The sequence below is a fragment of the Dendronephthya gigantea genome, unplaced genomic scaffold, assembly GCF_004324835.1.
Source record: "Dendronephthya gigantea isolate DGI-Jeju-01 unplaced genomic scaffold, DenGig_1.0 000072F, whole genome shotgun sequence".
Lineage (NCBI taxonomy): Eukaryota > Metazoa > Cnidaria > Anthozoa > Malacalcyonacea > Nephtheidae > Dendronephthya > Dendronephthya gigantea.
This window is the reverse complement of record NW_021163082.1, coordinates 973,441-992,476: the sequence shown is the minus strand read 5'-3', so window position 1 is coordinate 992,476 and position 19,036 is coordinate 973,441. Positions and strand designations below refer to the sequence as shown.

The window sequence follows — 19,036 nt, the reverse complement described above, 5'->3', positions numbered from 1 at the left end:
CGCTCGTGAATTTAATAGCTCTTCAAGGCAGAGGTGGGATGTTCCCACCTCGGATTTTTAGATTTCGGCGCTGTTTATATGATCTCGGGTACCAGCCAGGGACACCTTACATCCCAAAACAACTTTACGAAATGTTTATATGATAAAATTGCTAGCAAAAAGCAAGCGATTGTGTCGTATAATAGATGTTGTATTCGCTAATGCGTACACGCCGGAAGCGAATATGAACACTAAAAAAGTGGGTACACTAGTTCCAGCCGTTTGTCTCTATTACTTACTTTGTATATCTGTTTTGTCGCGATGTGAACAAATTATAGCACCCCAATAACTACATTAACTATATATAAGCCCCGTTTACACTACACGCAATTTATTGGCACGGCACAGCCAAAATGGGTACCCGTGCCCACATGCCGTGCCCAATTCATTTGTGCTCGGCCCATAGTCGGGGCCCGTAAACCGATTTTGTAGGTCAGCGATAGAAAGGCGTCCGCTAAACTGTAGTCTAGCCCAAATTGTTGTCTTGTTTTATACAATTCATATTCCCAAGTTAACAAGATGATTGTTTTTGGAGCAAGTTTCTTTATATATGGCTAATATGGCCTATGTATTTCACATTTTCACTATAGTAAAATAGCTCAAATTGATACAGTTCATTTTTCTTTACATGAAGTATCAAGTTTAAGATGCCAAACGACTTTTCTAAATGAGCCAATCAGAATGTGGCTAGCACAAAGATGGACCAATCAGAGGAGGATATTCCGTAGAACAGAAATTTCAAATGTATGTTGTGAACTCGAAGAATTCGATTATTCGAAGCATATAAATACTAGAAAAGAACGTATAAAAATAAATTGATTTCTTTAGGTTGATCACATTTTAGATCGAAGATGGTATACAAAGGTGCAAAGTCAAAGACGGAGCAATCTAGTAGCGTGAAAGTTGTGGTTCGTGTAAGACCTTTGAACAGTGCAGAATGTTTAAAGAATAACAAAAATGTCGTGAGACCTATGGACGAACGTGTGATTGTATTTGATCCTGTGGATGATTTTGACGCCAACAGTTTTATACCAAGTAAAAGATCCCGTCGACGCAGTAACATTTTAGATCGGCGGGTAAAAGATTTAAGATTCATATTTGATCGTGTATTTGATGAAAATGCAACGAATGAAGATATATTTCAACACACCACGAGAAGCATTGTTGACGGTGTTCTTCAGGGATATAATTGCACTGTGTTTGCATACGGAGCTACCGGTGCAGGGAAAACACATACGATGCTGGGAAATGATAAAACGCCGGGCGTGATGCTTCTAACTATGATAGATTTGTATAAGAGGATTGAGGAAATGAAACATGAGAAAACGTGTGAAGTCGCGGTGTCTTATCTTGAGGTAGGATTGCTTTCAATAATATAGTGTCACCTTTATACAGCCACATATATATTTTATTCACACATATTCATGTGCAATAATTTAATGTTTATATATATGAATAGAGTTGCAAGCTTATAATGTTAGCCTAATATGTCATCCTGCATCATCATAATCTTGCCAGGTATTAATTAATTCACAGTAATCATAGTAAAGGAATAAAAGTTAGGTGGAGACAGAGTTTTAGGATGTTTGCAACCCCCCCCCCCCAGATTGTCTAGAAGTTAATTGTTAATTGTCCAGGCATTTTGAATGAAAATAGCCAGCTCCCCATTCAACATCAATTTCAGCACCAAGGCTAATTAATCACCACTGCTGCATTACCTCATGCAGGTCAGATATATGAAATTGTATCTTAATTTATTAATTCCTTCAACTTCTGACTGTGAATTATTTTTGTTTGAGATCTTGTTACTGTTTTTCGGTATGTTGATGATGTTTAACTTCAATTTTCTTAATTTTTTATTATTATATGCATCGATCACCTCAGGGAAACAATTTAATTATGAGGTACCCAGCCATGAGATTATAACCATTTTGCCACTATCCAGTCGGATGTACACTGTACTATAACCAATATTGTCCACTTGCATGACAATGGTGAGCAGCAATTAAATTCTGGGCGATTAATTGTGCTTCAAATCAGGCATTTTTGTCTGAAATAGCCAGTAATCCCCATTGATGATTTCAGCCACCCCGAGCCAAGCTAACCAGTAGTGTACAAATGCAGATAAAATAGACCTCTGAGGTACGTGCCTCACAACTTTTGCTGTTCACCATGATGATCAGCGGGTGGACATAATTATTACAGTTAGGGGGCATTGGATATAGTGTCTGCAGGATATAGACTTGCAAAATGGAGATCAGGCATTGGTTTACCGAGCAATCTACTCATATCATTCTGTTATCAGCTTAATGTGTACCCCAAGATCTTTCTAAGATCTGATCTAAATCATCATTATCATGCAAGATTATGTCAAGATCGGGATGCCAGGATCTTGCAGGATCTACCAATAATCCTGTAGGATCCTGGAAGATTTTGCCATGGTCCTGGAACTGGAAGTGACTGATTGAGTCGTACTGGCCTGCAGTTTGACACAGAAAGAAGTGAACTGAATGTATCATTGACATTGTGGTTGACTGGTTGTGAGCACTATATATTCATATTATTGAGATCTGTACATGAAAACGAATTCCGATTTACAAATATTTTTGATTAATACGTACCGCGTCCAGCAGCCAGAGTGAACGCCTATCTCGCGTCTTGTTGCATACATATGAAATACTATGACGAAACCACATGCTTATCGGGCAAGGCTATATTATTTTCCAGTCGCTTTTTAAAACATTTAATGATCTATTGACATTAAATGATCTATTGACATTAAATGGTGATTGGTCTATTGGCATTAATTGTTTAAACAATATTTCAGGTATATAATGAGAATATACGAGATCTGTTGATGCCTGGTAAAGAACTTGCAATGAGAGAAGACCCGCAGAGAGGTGTCTGTGTCAAGAATCTCACATTACATCAGGTAATTATAACTTCCCCATTATAAGTTACTTTATTGTTATTGTAATCCCCGCGCCGGCAGCGCTGGGTGAGGGTACTAATTCCGCCCGGATATTAGCAATACACCCGGGTATGTTAGTATACATGTGACAGAGCGGAATCCAAGGTTGCTCAAATTCTATCTCATATTAATTGTACCGTGAACATTAAACGTTCAATGCATGGTCATTCGAACTTAATGTGCGCATGCTCAACATTTAAACATGTAAGACTATAGCTGGTCAGTATGATTGAACTCGCCGAATTAGAAAGTGGATAAATAGTTCTTGATAAAGTTGCATTGAGTTTGACTCAGAATTTGTGGAGTTGCGGTCATGAATTTGACCATTAGCTCTCCTACGTCACTGCATTTGCTGGGCATGCGCACCAGCCATTTGATTGAAAGGGCAGAACGCGACCATGTATCGATATATCCGGGAATATAGTGTTGGTACAATCATCATCTCTGTTAACAAACGTCTATAGCCAAAGAGTGCAGAAGAGTTGTTTGGGATGTTGGAATATGGTAATAACAACAGAAGTCAACATCCAACAGACGCCAATGCCACCTCATCCCGATCTCATGCAGTTTTTCAAGTTTATATCAGACAGAAAAATGCAGCATCCGGTCTCAAAACTGATGTTCAAATTGCAAAGATGTCTCTGATAGATCTTGCTGGTTCTGAACGAGCGACCGTTACTAAGAATCGAGGGCCCAGGATGCGCGAAGGAGCGAATATCAATAAGTCATTGTTGGCTCTTGGAAACTGTATCAACGCTTTAGCCGAAAATAAGGTACAGTAGAGTTCCATGTAGGAATATATATTGTATTACTTCAAGCTTTCTGTTTAAAAATATCTGAACTAGCTCTCTAAAAGGAATTTAATATAAAACGTACAAAATAGAATTTGAGCGAGAGTTGCCAACCACATTCTATGGCGTGCGCTGAAGAAAAAATGGCGCTTAATTGCGATCAAGCCATTTGTGGTCTGAGTTTTTAGGCACGGATGCATCCAGCACTAGTGCACTAATTTGCATTAAAAACAAAGTGGTTATTTTTAGCAGTTTTCTTGTGTCATGCAAATAAGTGCACTCTAAGTGCTGGATCCACCCGTGTTCTTTAGGAATAAAAATATAGTACTTATTAACTTACCAGTTAATGTGACTTGACTGCAATCGGGCTTGTCTGTTAACGACCTGCACCGTGACGGTCTGAGACGATCACACCCACAAGAATTACCAAGAATACGCAAACCTTCCCCCACCCCACTCTCGGTGCGCACTGCATTTTGTATACGCTCGAACTATGTGACTTCTCCAGTATAAGAAACTATAAGCTCATGCATTGTATGCATTTTCATTTATATAGAAGAATGTTCATATCCCATATCGTAATAGCAAACTAACGAGAATCTTGAAGGACTCCCTTGGCGGGAATTGTAGAACGGTAATGATTGCTGCTGTCAGGTGAGCTGCGACAATAAATAGTGTTTGTTTGCTAATTAATTGCTAATATTTTGTAACGGTTACGTCCCAAGTTTGCGTCATCTCAACTTTAGAATTTTTAAACCTGCGCGCGATGTCGTTAAAACTTTTAGCTTAGCTCTCAGTACATGAATTTTATTTTTGAAATATTAATATTGTTTTTTTTTCTAATAGAATTTAGTTTTTTTACCGCTAATAAAGCGTTAGTCTCTGTTCATGTTGTATTTTCTGATCCATTAATGTTTATTCCTGTCTAGTCCTTCTAGTCTGTCATATGAAGATACATACAACACATTGAAGTATGCTGATCGGGCTAAAAACATTAAATCAAATATTATCAAGAATGTTGTTAGTGTTGATGTGCATGTCAGTCAATATGCTAAGCTGGTTTCAGAACTCCAGGGAGAGGTAAATATACGAAATCTTTGATCAGTCTGAAAAATATTTGGTGGCCTGAAATCTTTGATATAGTCTGAAAAGTGAGTATTGGTTATTGATTAGAAATTACTTAATATGATACCCGGCAAATTTTGACACTTAATTTAGGTCGGTCGTTTGAAAGAAAGGTTGAATAAGTTTGAAACAGGAGAAGCTACACCAATGAATAGAAAAGTGGAAGCACGGAAGAAAGTCGAAGTTGAAAGGTATATTAAGACCCTAAACACAAAGATATAAAAAAATAACATTTTACATACAGTGCTGTTAACGCGTAATTGATTTTCGAATGAGTTTAATTTATTATTAAACATTATTTTACATGGTGAATACATCTCCGTTTTTATAAACATGAATTATTTAACCCTATCTCATGTTTTTAATATTATTTACTCGAGAGGTTTACCAAGCATGTTTAAAAAACTTATACAGCTGTTTAAGAACACTCTCAGATCATATTTCTCTTCCTAGGATAAAATCTGAAATCAAGTCAGTTTACAACCAAAAATCTGACATCAAAAAGAACATTCGTGATGTAGAATGCTTAGAAAGGGAAATGATGGAGAAGTTGCATAGAAAGGTAACTGAATCAGTTCGCCATTTAAAGTGTTTTTCAAATTACTTTCTTCAAGTCTTTTTTCAGCTAGTGCGTTACATATTCATTTGATTCAAAATCTTAAATTAACTAATTCATTGTGTAACTTGGTGGTAATATAACAATTTCTTTGTTCATCTCCTTACAGCAAAGAAATGCTGAATGGATGAATATTCTCTCACACGACGATTCAAAAACGAACAAGGTAACTTCATTTTTGTTTGAATACTTCAACCTGAACAAATCAGACTGTGACGAGAAGATGACGTGATGTACCAGAGATTTTCCAAGCTACAGTATTATATTTGGATTTGCCAAGTTATTAAACTCATACTCGACTTCTTTCACGTCCGTTTATTTAAGTACACAAATGTACCATTGTATACCATGTATATGTTCGTCTTCAGCTTGGCGTCGAGGCTTAACAAACAAATGACATGCAGTACCACTAATAATATTTTTCAACTTTGGCTTAATAAATCCCAGCTTCCCAGTGTATACTGGCAAATTTCCACTTCGAATTCTTACTCTTCCAATCCTTCAGGTTGAAACCAGAGTGAGAAAATGTTTGTCTGCCACGAAGTCTCGACTAAAGCATCTGAAAGAACGAAGGGACAAACTGAACGAGCAAGCGAAGGAGAATGAAGATTGGTTGCGACGAACTGAGGAAGAAATCAATTTGATTGATGCTCCAGTCGATGATTCGTTTAACTCTCGTACATTTCTTAATGTTTATGAAACTTCATGTGCGAATGAGTTAATCGCAAAGGAACTGAAACAAGAGTGTAAATATTATAAGAAATGTCTTCAGAATCATGAATCACAACGAAAACGCGAAAAACGGTATGTAACATATTTCCATGAAATGCACGCTAATTAAAAGGCGTGAATTAAAAACAATTACAGCAGCTCAGATTCATTCACGTCTCAAAATACCTGCATGACGTCACCTGTGTTCTGAATATACATATTTATTGAACGTTTATGACCAATTCAGCAGTCGATTAATCTTGAACCCGGAAGTGTATTTCCACTAACCCATGACCTTTTCATAAAGTCTATTTATGAATAATTGGGTTTTCATGGATTATTTTTCTATTCCTAGTTTGATAGATTCTTTATTAAAGTTTGTACGGAAGCAACACGGGATTCTTAAATCATCTGGCATGAACACGAATGAGACGAACGAAGAATATGAAAATATCGTCACTATTGTTGAGGATAACCGGGAGGTAGCCTGGGCCGACCAGAGTGTGGTCGTCGCTGAGAAAGAGCCTGAACCGCTTGATGTCATTAAAAATGCTGAAAATAAATTAAAGAACGGTTTTGGTAATTATGCAGAGAAATATTTATCCCAGACCAGGATTTTAGGGTCAAGGCAAAGTTAAAAAAGTCCTGATGAATTATTTTTTTGGGTTTCCATGAGATGGTCATTTATCTTTTTGGTCAATTTCCTTTGTGAATTGAGTTGTCCTTTTAAATTTTAAAACAACATGGAATTATAACCGATTTTTCAGGTCTATTCTTTAGGATTTTTCTGGGGCCAATAAAAATGTTGGACGGCTAGTTAGTAATAGTTAAGTAAACGTGTTATCCCATTTAACTGAATACTTGCTGTGTGTTTCAGACACACCACATGGAACGCCATCAAGGTCAAAGATTATCGACACTAGTTTTGATCGCACTCCAAGAAGAGTGGTAAAAACGCCGACCTTAATACTGAGTTCAACCTTGCCATCTCCGGTAGACAATAAAACCTCGACAACGAAAGTCGCTCCAGGAACTTATAATATTAACTCGGGTCGAACTGCAGTGAGTCAAGCAAAATCCCCTTGTCCTGTGAGATTGAATTTACTGAGTGCGTTAAATCAAGATGGATCATCCGGGAACGGTAATTCAACAAATATCGAGCTTATAATGCCATCGTCAACGTCTGCTGGATTAGCAAGTGACTCAGACCCTAAACAGACGGTGGAGAATACGTCCAGTGTTCTGAACGATGCTTCATTACTGGTAAGATAATTTGAATTATATAAAAAGATCGTCATTTCGAAGCATTTAAACCTGGAGTTTTGAGGTCGCAATTCTGAGGCCTTTAGTTAGAAATTTGGTTTCGTAAGAATTCATAAGACAGAAGAGATCTTTAATGTTAGAATGTCTGTGGCCCTTACTTAGACAAACTTTCAGTATATATATGGAATATATTTTTAGGTTAAAGGTATTATGCGAATTTGCATGTTTTCAACCAACTTGATACTAATTTTAAAATGCCATTCGCTTTGACGTACGTTCTGTTTAAGCACAGTTAAGGTATTTTACTATCATGCTGGAAAATCATGAGAGTAAAATATTCTTTTAGCTTTTCTTTCTGTTGTGTTACAAGTATGTATAAAAATATAACGAAAATTATATTCTTTTAGGCGCCTAAGACCGCATTTGATAAACGTTTACAAGGAAAGCCACCCGCGGTTAAAAAGCGATGTATTGGGCCACCACTTCGTGCACAAAGCAATACGACGAATATAGATACTTCAAATTCAAGAAAAAGGGCGAATTTAACTTCAGGTAAATCTTTAAATATCTTTTAGTATAACTATCGAACTTGAGCTTCTCTGTTATATAAATTGTTCTGATTGATTAATTGATTAATAAATATTTTAAAGCTGCACATTTGCGAGCTCTCTGGTTCGGTCTAAATATCCGAAATGGACCAGATGCAAGACGTTGCGCCAAGCATGTTGCGCTAAGCAAAAATCAGCATAAGGTTGCTGTCCTAATACGATGATCCAGCGATATATTTCTGCCCATATACAACGTACAACGCCGAAGCAATGTTTCGAGTTCGTGTACCCACGCGTGGATATCCCGCGCACAACCAACCTCTGTAGATGCTGTTTTCATATAAACTTCCTTTGGCAATATTTCATCGAATTTTTCACCTGGTTTATTTTCATGATCTGATCTTGTAGCTAAATGCAACCTTGTTTCACAATTTTTGAATTTTTGTATTATTGTTCTGTAAAATAGGAGGTGAAAATGGAAAACGAATTCCTGGTTACGCGTCTCTGACAAAGTCTGCTGCACAGAAGATCACAGCAATAGATATGCTGCCTAAGAGGTTGGTAGAGTAGCAGCTGATGTTCTACACTCGTTTCAAAACCAGCTATGGAATGTGATGATAACTAGCATATGAGTTCATGATTGAAACAAAGCTACGTTCACACAGGACCAGTCAATTTGGGGACCGTGCTCGTTAACACGTAGAACTGGTCCAATAAAAACTGGCGAAATAAAATGAACCAGTCAAATTTTAGCACGGATCCAATTGGTCCGGTTCAGTGTGAACGTAGTCAAAGTCTACACACATAAATATATGTATGAAAATAAATTGAATACAAGCTTCGGAATGTCCTGGCTTTACCCAACTCACATCATGCGAAACTTCAAATTTTAAAAATTGATTTAAAACAATATGGCTTGCATATCAAATCTCACCTCGCTCATTTTGGTTATTGTTAAATGATTAACATCGCCATTATCATCAACAATCAGTTTTTTCCCTAACCAACAATACATGCGCTTTATTTTACTTTTGAAAGATAAATAGAAATTGATTTGAATCTTTTGAAAACAAAAAACAAAACGGCTTACGCCCAAAAACGTTTCCTTTCTTATAATTTTCCCCCTTTTCGAAGGTGCCATTCAAAGGAAAACGAACTCCCTCAAGCAAAACGACGAAAGATTCCGCGATCAGCATCTTCCTGCAGTAGTCTCTCAGATCAACTTTCAAGAAAACGAGGACAATATAAAAACCACGTAAACGGGCTGAAACGTGCAGTCAGCGTCATGAATATGAGAAAGTAGAACTAATTGTAGTAGAAAAATTAAATTTTGTATGTTTTGCTTAGAAATTATGTTCATATAAAAGGATGTAAACAAACAGTACCACTCGGATTTCAATCAAAAAATATCTCGGAGGTGTAACTGCATGATTGTTGTGGCAGAGGCGTGGTACCCAATCGTAAGAAAACTCTAATATACGATATCAGTAGTTAAATCTTAGTTATCATAAAGAATTTCATGATTGGCTAATTCTTGCGACTACCTATAAGTCAACTCCCTTTTTATATAACCGGTCCTTGGTGATAAAAAAGTAGGTAAAAAAACATCCGGTTACCCGAGATTAAATATAGCACGTGCGTACTTCGATTCATAAAGATTAAGACTGTTAGATAACTCGAAATCATGGAGTGTGCCTTAAAACTCGTGGTCCTGTTGATTATTATTACATATTAAGAAGATGATAACAAATATCAACTTTGTGTGGTAATGCTTCTTCGCGCCGATAAATGATATTTACCTTCAAAATTGCCACTTAACAATATATCACAACCAAACTTTCTATTTTGAGAGCTCATTCCAGCTGTACTGGTGAAAATCAGTCTTAAATAATTATTTTCAAATTCAATTTACTAGAGTAATAGTTGCTTTGGAAGTTTAACCATACATACTCGATCCCTAGATGTCATTTTTCCAGCAAGTTTATTCTTTTCGGTAAAACCCAGGTCTTTACACTCTATTTGATGTAGAATTATAAGTTAAAATTTAAAGTTTAAATTAAGTTTAAATTATCTTAGCCTAGTATAATTTGATACATAACGTACGCCCGCGCTTTTTGAATGCTGGCAAAAAATTAGAAAGAATCATTCAGAAGGAGAAGAGTTAATTTACGTACATATTTCTGAAAAGGTTTACAATATTTGATAAACATAGAACCAAGCCTCGTTTTCTTTATAAAATCGCGGTTCATAGTATTTTGATAACAGTTTCCATTTTCCTTCTTCAATAAGTTGATTCACTTTTTCATGGTATTTGTATTCAGGAATATCTGCGCCTTTTTTATTCACATTAAAACACGCTAAGCCACCAGGTTTGACCACGTGAACAAGATCATCGAAGCCTTTACCTTTCACGTGACCAACAGTGAACACTCCTACACAAATGGCAGCATCATATAGGTCTGCACCAACACCCAAATCTTTGCATTCATCGGATCCCATGTAACCCTGCTGCAGTGACCTATATAAAACATCACGTGATTAAAATCTTTCTCGTACTGAGCAGGTACTTCCATACTTGTCTTTATTACATTGATGTGACGTAAAGGCATGGAGTAGGGCGCACGGATTGAAAGACATATTAGGGCAATTTAGCACGAGGACGTAAACGTCAAAGACGACGTGAAAATGACGAATAAATGGCGTGATTCGCCCAAATATGGACATGCCACGCCATTTACTCGCCATTTTCATGTCGTCTTTGACGTTCACGTCCTCATGCATGCTAAATCTTCCTATTAAACTGCAAAACACTTCATACAAGACATATTACACTGAAAAACCGTCATTCGGTTATTCGGATAACTCCTATTGTTCGCAAACTTATTTAACTGTGAACATCACAATTATATTTATATTACAAGTGAAATTATAGGACATGACACATGTGTCGATCATGAACGTATGTGGTAGTACAGCCCTATGGCTATATGCCTATTGCTTAATTATAAAAGCAACAAATGCCAACCGAATGCTTACGATATTAATTTTGACATTCACTGTAATGACCGTATAGATACCTGTATACGCTTTTTGCTTTTGCTTCTTTCAATAATTCCTGGCAGCAATCTAAGCCATCAATATTTTTGTAACCATTCTTATGTAACTCTTCGCCAACCAAACCAGTTCCGCAGCCAAGATCAAGAATGCTGACGTCATTGTTATACCCAAAATCTTTTAGGTGTTTCATTAACTGATCTGCTCCCACAACTGGACCAATGTAAGCCAGGTCATGCACATCCTTACAAAATAATAGGAAGTTCGTCAGGATACAAAATAGCTGCCCATTTTAACAGTATAATGTCTATTCTGTGACTTTGATTTCGCATTTGCACATCGTGGGTGACTGGGTGTAAATATCCGAGCGGAATTAGTACCCTCGCAAGCGCGCGGTGCTCCGCACCGGCTCGGGGATGAAAAGTGTCTATGCCTACGTTTTTGTCGCGTATTTTCACTCGTTGTTTCTTTTGAAACTTGCTATATAATAAAACACTTATTGATTGATATCATCAGGAAACATGTTTTGTGGAGATCGACCACTATGTTTCATTGCTTGTCACGCGTTCTTTGCGTCTGGTGGTCTCGGGTCCACGAGAAACTTCCTTCCCTCTGGGTCAGTCAATAATATCCCAGTATTAAGTTTGGCAACATGTTACAAGGCTACATTGAAGTTCTTGTATTTTGATTGCATATATTAAATACCTTGTCGTATGTCTTGCTCCATTGTGAGTAAAGTTGAATCAGTTCTTCTTCGGTAGTGTCAGCATTTAGCTTTTTTACATGACTATACCCGTCGTAACCTTTTCCACTCATAACGGTTATGTAAATAGCAAACAGCAGCAAAGATTTTGATCTCAAACTAACTATTAGCTAAACACAATTGCCGGTAAGGAACAGGGCTCTCACAACAAAATTGATTAATTCCTCAAAAATTTCTCAAAATTTCCCCAGATTTCCGAAGAATTCCTTAGACATAAATAACGTAGTAACATAAAGTATAGCTATTTGCGTAATTTGCAACTTTAATTGGCCACATGTGACCAACTAGACCAAAATAATCATATGCCCAAAAGAGAAATTCCACAGATTTCCTCGTTTTGGGGAAATTTCCCCAAAGTGAGAGCCCTGCTAAAGAAAGGAAGTCCAGCTTGTTATTGTATAGCTTTGTAACCACGTCTGTTTGATCTCTTTTCGTTCTTGAGCAGTATTAATACAGCTAAACTACAACAGTAGTGATCCAGTGGTCGAAAGGTAGCTCTTCATGCGGAATATCCTAGTTCGATCCTTGGTATGTTCTTTATTATTTTCACTTTTTTCGAATTTTCTTAAACCCTTTTTAATATTGAAACAATTGAATCTACAATACCTTCTGGTTAGTTTTAGGGTTCACGGTAAGGAACAGGTTTATTTTTAAATATATTTGCCTTCAAGAATTTTTGCAGTCGGTCCCAAACAAGATAAGCTAGAAATCACAGCCCGGGCTGGATTCCTTTCATGAGCCGCAAATGCTAAACACTTATACATATTATGAATGGAAGGCGTGTCTTCAGGGTTTCGAGAACGTATTTGCATATGAATGTCCTCATAGGGGGATAGCAATGACAAAAGAGAGCAACAAAGAACTTTTGAAAAAGATGCATAAAATATTCAGATTCCCTCTCTCGTGGTTATCACAGTTACAAGGAAATTTCCTTGCGTTGTGAAGACCATGCGTGTCTTACTGAGACAGAGTAGAAAATTATACAGACGTAGAATTACTTTGAGTGTGAATTTACCCATTGAATACCTTCATTTCCGGTCGTCAGTTGGTTAGGTTTTTCAGAATAAATTAAAGACAAGCTAAAAGATTCGGAGGTTTGGCAAGCTACCAAAGGTTTATGCCCTTAATGCCAGAAAATCCATGCGGAGATACAAGCGAAAGATCAGACCTAAATGTGGTTTTGAAATTAATTGATCTCATGCTCATCAACCAAGAGTATAGTCTGTGGCTGTGTCTAGTTTCTAGTCCACCGTCCATCCACTGTAAAAATGCGGCTAATCCCGCATTTACACTACGTGCCGTTTGACTTGACCTGGACCAGGTCAGGTCTAGGGCGCAAAATTCAGGCCAAGAGAAGAGATGGCCTGGACCAGACCTGGAACATGATTTTTGTAATATGAACTAGTCGTGCATGGCAAATTTTCAACTCATAAATATATTAAATTTGTATAAAATCCGAACTAGAATTACTACACCTTTCGGCGTGTTTGGGGTCTTATCTAAGTACTCACGGTGAATTATTTTGGCTATCGGATACCATCAGCAAGAACGACAGTGTGAACATAGCACATATCAGATGACATTAAGGGTAATTTCCACTCCGGAAAACGAGCAGCGGATCGGATGGGAACGAAAGATAATCCGCGCGTGCGCCGTCTGTTGAAATTTTTGGCTTATTTTGATCCGAAAGCGTCCGAGACCGGATAAAAAAAAGTTCAAATAGTTTTAACTTTTTTTTATCCGATTCGAAATCACTTTATGGATCGGACCAGCTCGGAAAAATATCCGATTAGATCCGCTGCTCGTTTTCCGGAGTGGAAATTAGCCTTACAGGCTAGTTAGCCTTAAAGGCTAGTTTCCACTCAGGAAAAATCTCCTTTGGGTCGGACAGGATAGGAAAGTTTCCTTTGTTTAAACGCCGCCTGAGAACTCACCGACAAAAAAAATTTTCCTGTCCGTTCCGATCCAAAGGAGAATTTTCCTGAGTGGAAACTAGCCTTAACACGACGACCAGCAATATATATCGCTGCCATGTATAACTCTGGTTACCGTACAACGCTGAAGCAACGTTTCGAGTTTGTGTACTCACACGTGGATATCCCGCGCACAACCAACCTGTCTTTATAGATGCTGTTATGATATACTATTCTTTGGCAATATTTCATCGAATTTTTGACTTGGTTTATTTTTATGCCCTTGTGGCTAAATGCAGCCATGTTTCACAATTTTAATTTTTCTATCGTTATTCCGTAAAATAGGAGGTGAAAATTGTTGCAAAAAATTGAGAGAATCATTCAGAGAGAGAGAACAGTTAATTTACGTTCATATGTCTAAAAAGGTTTACAATATTTGATAAACATAGAACCAGGCCTGGCCTTCTTCATAATATTGCGGTTCATAGTATTTTGATAATAGTTTCCATTTTCCTTCTTTAACGAGTTGACTCATTTTTTCATCGTATTTGTATTCAGGGTTATTTGCGACTTTTTCATTTACATTAAAACACGCTAAGCCACCAGGTTTGACCACGTGAACAAGATCATCGAAGCCTTTACCTTTCACGTGACCGAGAGTGAACACTCCTACACAAATGGCAGCATCATATAGGTCTGCACCAACACCCAAATCTTTGCATTCATCGGATGCCATGTAACCCTCCTGCAGTGACCTATATAAATCATCAGGTGATTAAAATATTTTTCAACTTTCGTACATTTTATACTTTGTACCTAAATATTAAAGTGACGTAAAGACAGAAAGTAGGACACACAGATTGAAAGACACATTGAACAGCAGAAAGAACTTAATTATGAGTTTGAAATATCCCAGTTATATTTATAATTTTAATTTCGACATCAACTATAATGACTTTACTTGTATATGCTTTTTGCTTTTGCTTCTTTCAATATTTCCTGGCAGCAATCTAAGCCATCAATATTTTTGTAACCATTCTTATGTAACTGTTCGCCAACCAAACCAGTTCCGCAGCCAAGATCAAGAATGGTGACGTCATTGTTATACCCAAAATCTTTTAGGTGTTTCATTAACTGATTTGCTGCAACAACTGGACCAATGTAAGCCAGGTCATGCACATCCTTACAAAATAATAAGAAGTTCATCAAGATACAAAATAGTTGCCGATTTCACTTATAATTGTCAATTGTACAATTTATCACTTTGTTCAAATTACACTGAAAATGTCGGCAAAAATTTTTGTTTTTTGGGGGGATCGAGGAAACGGGGAAGGGAACAGGAAACGATAAAACAAGGAATGAGAAACCAGACTCTTTAAAACAACTGAAGAATGCGAAAAGCCGGAATCTTTAAAACAAGGAATGATCAAAAGCCGGAATCTTTAAAGTTTAAAACAAAGAACAGAATTGAATGTCTATTTCTGCATTATGCAATATATTATGCAAAAGAACACAGTATTAGTTTGTAAGCAGTTGCATTTTGGGAATTCCATTCATTAACCTATAAAGTGGAGTTTAAGCTCTGCTATCTACCGTTTAATATCTATATTATTATTGAAATTAAATAATACTTTTGCCTCAGAATGAGATGATTCAGATCAGATAATCACTAAATGGCATTACAATCTTACTGCCCTCGCATGCAGCATATAATTTTTCGACTGACAATATTTCCTTATCGATTAAAGTTAAGGCAAAAAACTGAGTTTTTGTTTGTTTCTCGTTCAATTTTTATAAATATATAGTATTTTACATAGTTCCAGATATTCCTAGATATTTATTCCCTACGTCTGTTTCGAAGGCTCAAAAACTACCTTCAAATTTGGCTTCAAACTGATGGCGGCAAAGTTAGCGTTCCAGGTTTATTACGTACAGCATAGACAATCCAGAAGACATGATAGCTCAGTGATCACGCCATAACGAAAAATGGCGGTAATATCATAGAGATTATAAATAAAACTAGAGGAGTCATCGAGGAGAAATTGGGGAGCGCGTTAATGGGGGGCAAATCCAAGTCCCGGATGTTCACTCATTCATGATGTCCGAGGCCAAAATATGTCGTTTTTAACGAGTTTTTTTTATTTCTAAATGTTTTTTTGCCTAAAATATCGTCTCAGGATGTCTAAATTAGTAAAACCAGTTTCAAAAAGCACTGTTTTTCCTTAAAAAATCGGCAAAGCGACCTAAATAACGAATATAATTTTTTTAAAATTGTTGCTAACGTGGTTGCTAAGGAGGCATTGATCTAGCCAATCAGCGCTTGGCTTAGCATCCGGGACTTGAATTTGCCCCCCATTATCGCGCTCCCTTTTTCGACTGATGTTTCCGATACCAATGCCCCCTCTAGTGTTATTTATAATCTCTATGGGTAATATTACAATGGCAGCTCTTTACAGTGTTTTTTTTTTCAATTTTGAAGTTGAAGTTTCGCTGATATTTTATTAACTCTGGCTGGGAAAAGCAAAACAACAAGCTGCAGTAGGGATTATTATTACGTCATTGTTGTGTTTTGTTGATTTTTTTGAACTTCTTTTTACTAAAATGCTTTAATTTTTGTGTTGTATTCTTGCGACGAAAATAACTATAGAACAGTCTAAGCATTAAATGGCTTTGATAAGATATGGATTTAGTCTCATGGCAAAAAAAATCTTACTTGTGTTCACTCGTTATTTTTGCCACTTAAACAAATCCTACATTTCAAAAACTGATTAATAATCCATAAGCATTTTAGCCTGTGCATGTGAAATCAACCCTATTAAGAAGTCATAATATGTGTTATGTGATAAAGTACCATATGAGTGCTAATTAGGATGGCACATGATATATAATTTGTCTCATTCATTAGTATTCCTTATATAATTTTTCATTCTAATTAGCACTGTATACTTGGCAAAAATTTGGAACAATGTGGTGTATTTGAAGTAATTTAAAACACTTGAACTAATGTTTTATAATATCTAAAATGCTTCGCTACACATCTCGTTTAAATATGATAAAACACTCACTTAACTCTTGTGTTAAATAATACATATATTTATTGAAAAAGTTGGAAGGCATAACTAAAATAACAATAAAGAAGGTATTTTCTACTCATGCACTATTATCCTACCATCAAATGTGGCAAATATAATACAACTGCCTAAAATAGACAAAAACACTTCTAGACATTTCGACCTGAGGGCCTTCGAAAGATGTTCCTTGGAAAGATGTTCCTGACGAAGGCTTCAGGACGAAACGTTGAGAAATGTTTTTGTCTATCATAGGCAGTTGTTATACCACATTTGTTGCTAAGTTAACTTGAAGATGCTGCCATGCTCAGCTCTCTGGTTATGTTGGAACTGTATCCACTATTATCCTCATTCTATATTTGCCTCTCTATTTTTCCAGGAGATATTTCCACTCCTAAATTTAACATTTTTCTAAGCCTAAAACATATTATTTTACACAAACAAATTACAATTATATTGCAATGTGTGCATGACCTTTATCACGTACTGTATGGACAAGCTAGTGGGGAGTTAATTAATTCCCCTTCTAGGCCCCTTGTTTAGAAGAAAAGCCTATTCCTCCAAAACCAGGGCACATATAGGTCATAACCAGGACAATTACATTTCACAGGAAATTCTGTTATCACTTAATTGATCTTAGTTTATAAAATATATTATATACCAAAATGATAATTAAAATCAAATAGGGGTTTATTTTGTGACAACCTGTCAGCTAGGAATTGCATGATTAAATTGTCATTTAATTGTGACATATGCTGCGCAAGCCACCCATGGAAATAGTGGACAAAATTGTCCACATTATTTTCTGAGAGGGCATGAATAGAACATACACATAAATAATCTGTTATTTATAATCCTATATGCTTGTTAATAAATATTATCATTAATATTATTTGTATTAAATGTCCTTATATTAAATTGCCCTTCCTTATTACCAAACCTGTTTTCCTAAATATCGAATCTTTAACAAAGAGCTACAGTTAGCAACCGATCCTTCTGACCAACCCCAAATATCCAAGCAATGGGTATTAAAATTGCAACATTTTACCAAGACCAGAAGTTGAAGGTATTTTGATTACATATATTAAGTACCTTGTCATATGTCTTGTACCATTTTGAGTAAAGTTGAATCAGTTCTTCTTCGGTAGTGTCAGCATTTAGTTGTTTAACGTGACTATAACCGTCGTAACCTTCCTCACTCATATTAAACGGTACGTAAATCGCAAACAGCTGAAGATACTATATATCAGGGTTGGTAGATAGCTGCATATTTTAGGGCAAGCAACATCTTTGTGGTCTTTTGTTGTCTTGATAATACTAATGAATAATGATAATTTATTTTGGCCCGAAAAAGGCTGAAATATTTGCATACAACCAACTCTGCTATGTTTGGAATTTACGGTATTTTACGCGTGTCTTAGCAGAGTAGAAAATTATACAGATGTAGGACTACTAGACTGGTTTGATTTCACCCATTGCATTTTTTCATTTATGGGTGATTGTTTTACAAAGATTCAAAGGTAGTTCAAAGAAAGTAAAGGTAGTGAAAGGAAGGAAAGGAAAGGTAGTTCAGATCAAGACAGTTCATCAGACCACACATCAAAGCTTGATCAGTGATTTGCCAGAGTTGCAAAAAGAGTTCAAACTTCCTCCGGTAGGATTTCAAGTTTTGAAAACCTTCCTCAAAATGACGTCACGTCACTAAGTCAAGTGGCAACCAGCATAAAGAAATATTAGGTTTTTCAGTACATGCATGTGATCAATTAGAGTGTTCAACTTCCTCACAAACCTCATTCAAAGCAAACCTTCCTCACGGGTGGTACCCACCTACCCGCGCTTTTTTGCAACTCTGCACTTAGCGAAGTGCTCAGCGAACTAATCGTGCTTTGCTTTTGATATTTTACCATTTTGCTTCGTCTATATTAGCCCCGTTTACACTACACTCAATTTATTAGCACGACATGGCTAGAACGGATACTGTGCCCAATTTTATTATTGCTCAGGCTACCAAAACAAAGGCCAAGCACGGATGAAATGGGCACAGATATACCCGTTTTAGCCGTGCCGTGCCAAAAAATCAATTGTAGTGTAAACGGGGCTAAATTAGTTAAATAGGTAGTCCAAGCACGGATAAAAATGGTGTAGGTGTCAGATTTACCCGTGCCGTACCAAAT

General features: G+C 36.6%; 3 protein-coding genes across 5 annotated transcripts; 1 reads left to right on the top strand and 2 right to left on the bottom strand.

The window, feature by feature from the left end:
- Nucleotides 1-817: 817 nt before the first annotated feature.
- LOC114531502 (kinesin-like protein KIF18A) lies at nucleotides 818-9,525 on the top strand. Its single transcript, XM_028553107.1, has 14 exons — nucleotides 818-1,394; nucleotides 2,867-2,971; nucleotides 3,475-3,783; nucleotides 4,358-4,455; nucleotides 4,731-4,881; nucleotides 5,020-5,117; nucleotides 5,380-5,488; nucleotides 5,652-5,708; nucleotides 6,048-6,346; nucleotides 6,609-6,832; nucleotides 7,131-7,516; nucleotides 7,924-8,068; nucleotides 8,531-8,621; nucleotides 9,199-9,525. Exons 1-14 carry the CDS (start codon nucleotides 891-893, stop codon nucleotides 9,365-9,367), a joined length of 2,745 nt encoding a protein of 914 aa, XP_028408908.1. The 5' UTR covers nucleotides 818-890; the 3' UTR covers nucleotides 9,368-9,525.
- A 353-nt stretch (nucleotides 9,526-9,878) lies between these two features.
- LOC114531497 (methyltransferase-like protein 27) lies at nucleotides 9,879-12,017 on the bottom strand. Of its 3 annotated transcripts, none has more exons than XM_028553103.1 (4): nucleotides 11,824-12,017; nucleotides 11,142-11,362; nucleotides 10,470-10,582; nucleotides 9,879-10,079 (listed from the first exon to the last, which is right to left on the bottom strand). In XM_028553103.1, the coding sequence occupies exons 1-4, from the start codon at nucleotides 11,932-11,934 to the stop codon at nucleotides 9,976-9,978; spliced, it is 549 nt and encodes a 182-aa protein (XP_028408904.1). In that variant the 5' UTR covers nucleotides 11,935-12,017; the 3' UTR covers nucleotides 9,879-9,975. The 3 variants fall into 3 exon arrangements, with proteins under 3 accessions (XP_028408904.1, XP_028408903.1, XP_028408902.1); XM_028553102.1 differs by having other exon boundaries at nucleotides 10,007-10,079; nucleotides 10,239-10,582; XM_028553101.1 differs by lacking the exon at nucleotides 9,879-10,079 and having other exon boundaries at nucleotides 10,094-10,582.
- A 2,033-nt stretch (nucleotides 12,018-14,050) lies between these two features.
- On the bottom strand, nucleotides 14,051-18,526 carry LOC114531467 (methyltransferase-like protein 27). Its single transcript, XM_028553075.1, has 3 exons — nucleotides 17,955-18,526; nucleotides 14,756-14,976; nucleotides 14,051-14,549 (listed from the first exon to the last, which is right to left on the bottom strand). Exons 1-3 carry the CDS (start codon nucleotides 18,063-18,065, stop codon nucleotides 14,222-14,224), a joined length of 660 nt encoding a protein of 219 aa, XP_028408876.1. The 5' UTR covers nucleotides 18,066-18,526; the 3' UTR covers nucleotides 14,051-14,221.
- Nucleotides 18,527-19,036: the final 510 nt, after the last annotated feature.